Below are 2,178 nucleotides of genomic sequence, written 5' to 3' on the forward strand. Positions count from 1 at the left end.
TATATATATATATATATATATATATATATATATATATTTATATATATAATTAACATACAATGGTGCCCCCGTCGTGCTCAAATCCTGGGTCCGCTTCTAATAACAGCAATAACAATAATACTATCAATGGATCAATTTAGCTCTTGAAATAGAAATTTTATCACATAATGGAACAAGAAAAAGTATTATCTAGTTCCAAATCAGATGTTCAAATTTGCTTTTATCTTTCTTATTATATAACTTTGTCAACTCTAATTGCAAAAAATGGAAAAATAACACTCCTAAAAAGTTGACGGGCTCCACCAAACTTTTATAAAAACCATTGGCCTGTGTTTGTAGTGCTTAGGAGTAAAGCTAGTTAATTCAAAACATATATGGCTCAATAATTTTTTCATTATTAATACCCAAAAAGTCGACCAACGCTTTACATCTTCTGCCCTATAAATTTGTCCTAAGCAACTGCCAACAACATTCATTCAACCCCAACAAACAAAGGAACAATTCAAAGAAAAACATAAACCTACAAACTCTCAACAAAAATTTCCATGGCAACTACTTCAACTTTATTCATTCAAGAATTCATGGAAAACTTCCACTACTCAAGAAGAGTACTACTTTTACCAGCCACCCCACAATACCACCAAGATATTAACACCATGGCACCAACTGATCTACCACAAGGGGAAAGCAATACATTTGATGCACATGTTGTTATGGTATTATCAGTACTTTTATGTGCTTTAATTTGTTCACTTGGCTTGAATTCAATCATAAGGTGTGCATTAAGATGCACTAGCTTAGTATCAGCGTCAAACTCATCCTCAAACTATACGAACGCTTCAGCAACAAAGCTACCAAATAACGGGATCAGAAAAAAAGCCCTGAAAATGTTCCCGATTATAACTTACACTGCTGAGTTGAAACATCCGGGGCTTGACTCCGAGTGTGTCATTTGCTTATCTGAATTTGTTGCTGGAGAGAAAGTTAGGGTTTTGCCTAAGTGCAACCATGGCTTCCACGTCCGATGTATCGATAAATGGCTAAATTCACACTCTTCTTGCCCTACTTGTAGGCATTGCCTAATTGAAACATGTCAAAAAATTGTTAATGGTGGTAGTTCTTCTACTACTACAAGGTCAATTGCAAGCCCTCAGATAGTTAGCAATACCTCATCAGCAGTACCAGTCCAAGAAGTTATTATAAGGATTGAACCTCTCCAACGTGAAGGTGTGGTATCTAATAATCAAAATTAGTTAGAAAAATAGCAGCCTACTTGTTTTTTTTTAAAAAAAAATTCATTTTAAGGAAAATTAGCTAGATAGCAAAAGGGCCAATGCCCTTGTAGTTTTCCAAAGGATTCGATAGCCTTGCAAATTGTAACATCAATTGTATATAAATTGAATTCCTTTAGTAAAGTTCTTTTCTTCCTGTCAGAAAACAATAGTGTACCATATTTTATTTATTTGGGACACAATTTAAAGGGAAATCAGGAGAATAAAATTTAACAAGTAGGAGTTTAACAATTACAATTTAAAGTATTCCTGGATGGAGAATGAAGATATGTGGAAATTCATTAAGAATGAAGGGATTATTGAAAACTGACAAAGCTATGTGCTATGTCTATTCCAAAGAAAGAATTCACTTTGTTCCATTTTATATGTGTTTTGTTTTTTAGTATGTTCCAAAAAATAATGATACTTCTATATTTGAAAAAGAAATTAACTTTAAATATTTTATTTTATCTTTAGTGATATAATTTTATAATCATAAAAAATGTCATGCATATTTAAGACTATAAATTCCAAATATCTTTCTTTTCTTTCTTAAATTCAGTACTTAATCAAATACCAGCACATAGAATGAGTTAAAAGACGCAACTTATTTAATGTGATTTATAGTGGTAAATAGAAATCCCAGTAATACAATAAACATTAGTTTTGTTGAATCTTGTTCTTTTCCCATTTTCGGATTTTCATTCTTCTCCGCTACCTCATTCTGATAATATATTTTATAAGCAATATATGCCCCAAAATTTCTACTATTTCTAGTTCTCCATTTTGCAGTTCCCAATTTATCTATATTTTCTTATGTTGGGGGTGTGGATGGAATGGGCTGGGGTTATGGGTCGGTATGTTGCATTATAATTATGACAAAATTAGTGAAACGGGTCCGCTAGTT

At 32.2% G+C, this 2,178-nt stretch overlaps 1 protein-coding gene across 1 annotated transcript; it reads left to right on the forward strand.

Annotated features, from left to right (window-relative positions):
• Positions 1–449: 449 nt before the first annotated feature.
• LOC107818399 (RING-H2 finger protein ATL78-like) lies at positions 450–1,427 on the forward strand. The gene has a single exon (XM_016644402.2). It carries the CDS (start codon positions 546–548, stop codon positions 1,251–1,253), a length of 708 nt encoding a protein of 235 aa, XP_016499888.1. The 5' UTR covers positions 450–545; the 3' UTR covers positions 1,254–1,427.
• Positions 1,428–2,178: the final 751 nt, after the last annotated feature.

Source organism: Nicotiana tabacum, chromosome 11 (genome assembly GCF_000715075.1).
Source record: "Nicotiana tabacum cultivar K326 chromosome 11, ASM71507v2, whole genome shotgun sequence".
In the NCBI taxonomy this organism is placed as follows: domain Eukaryota; kingdom Viridiplantae; phylum Streptophyta; class Magnoliopsida; order Solanales; family Solanaceae; genus Nicotiana; species Nicotiana tabacum.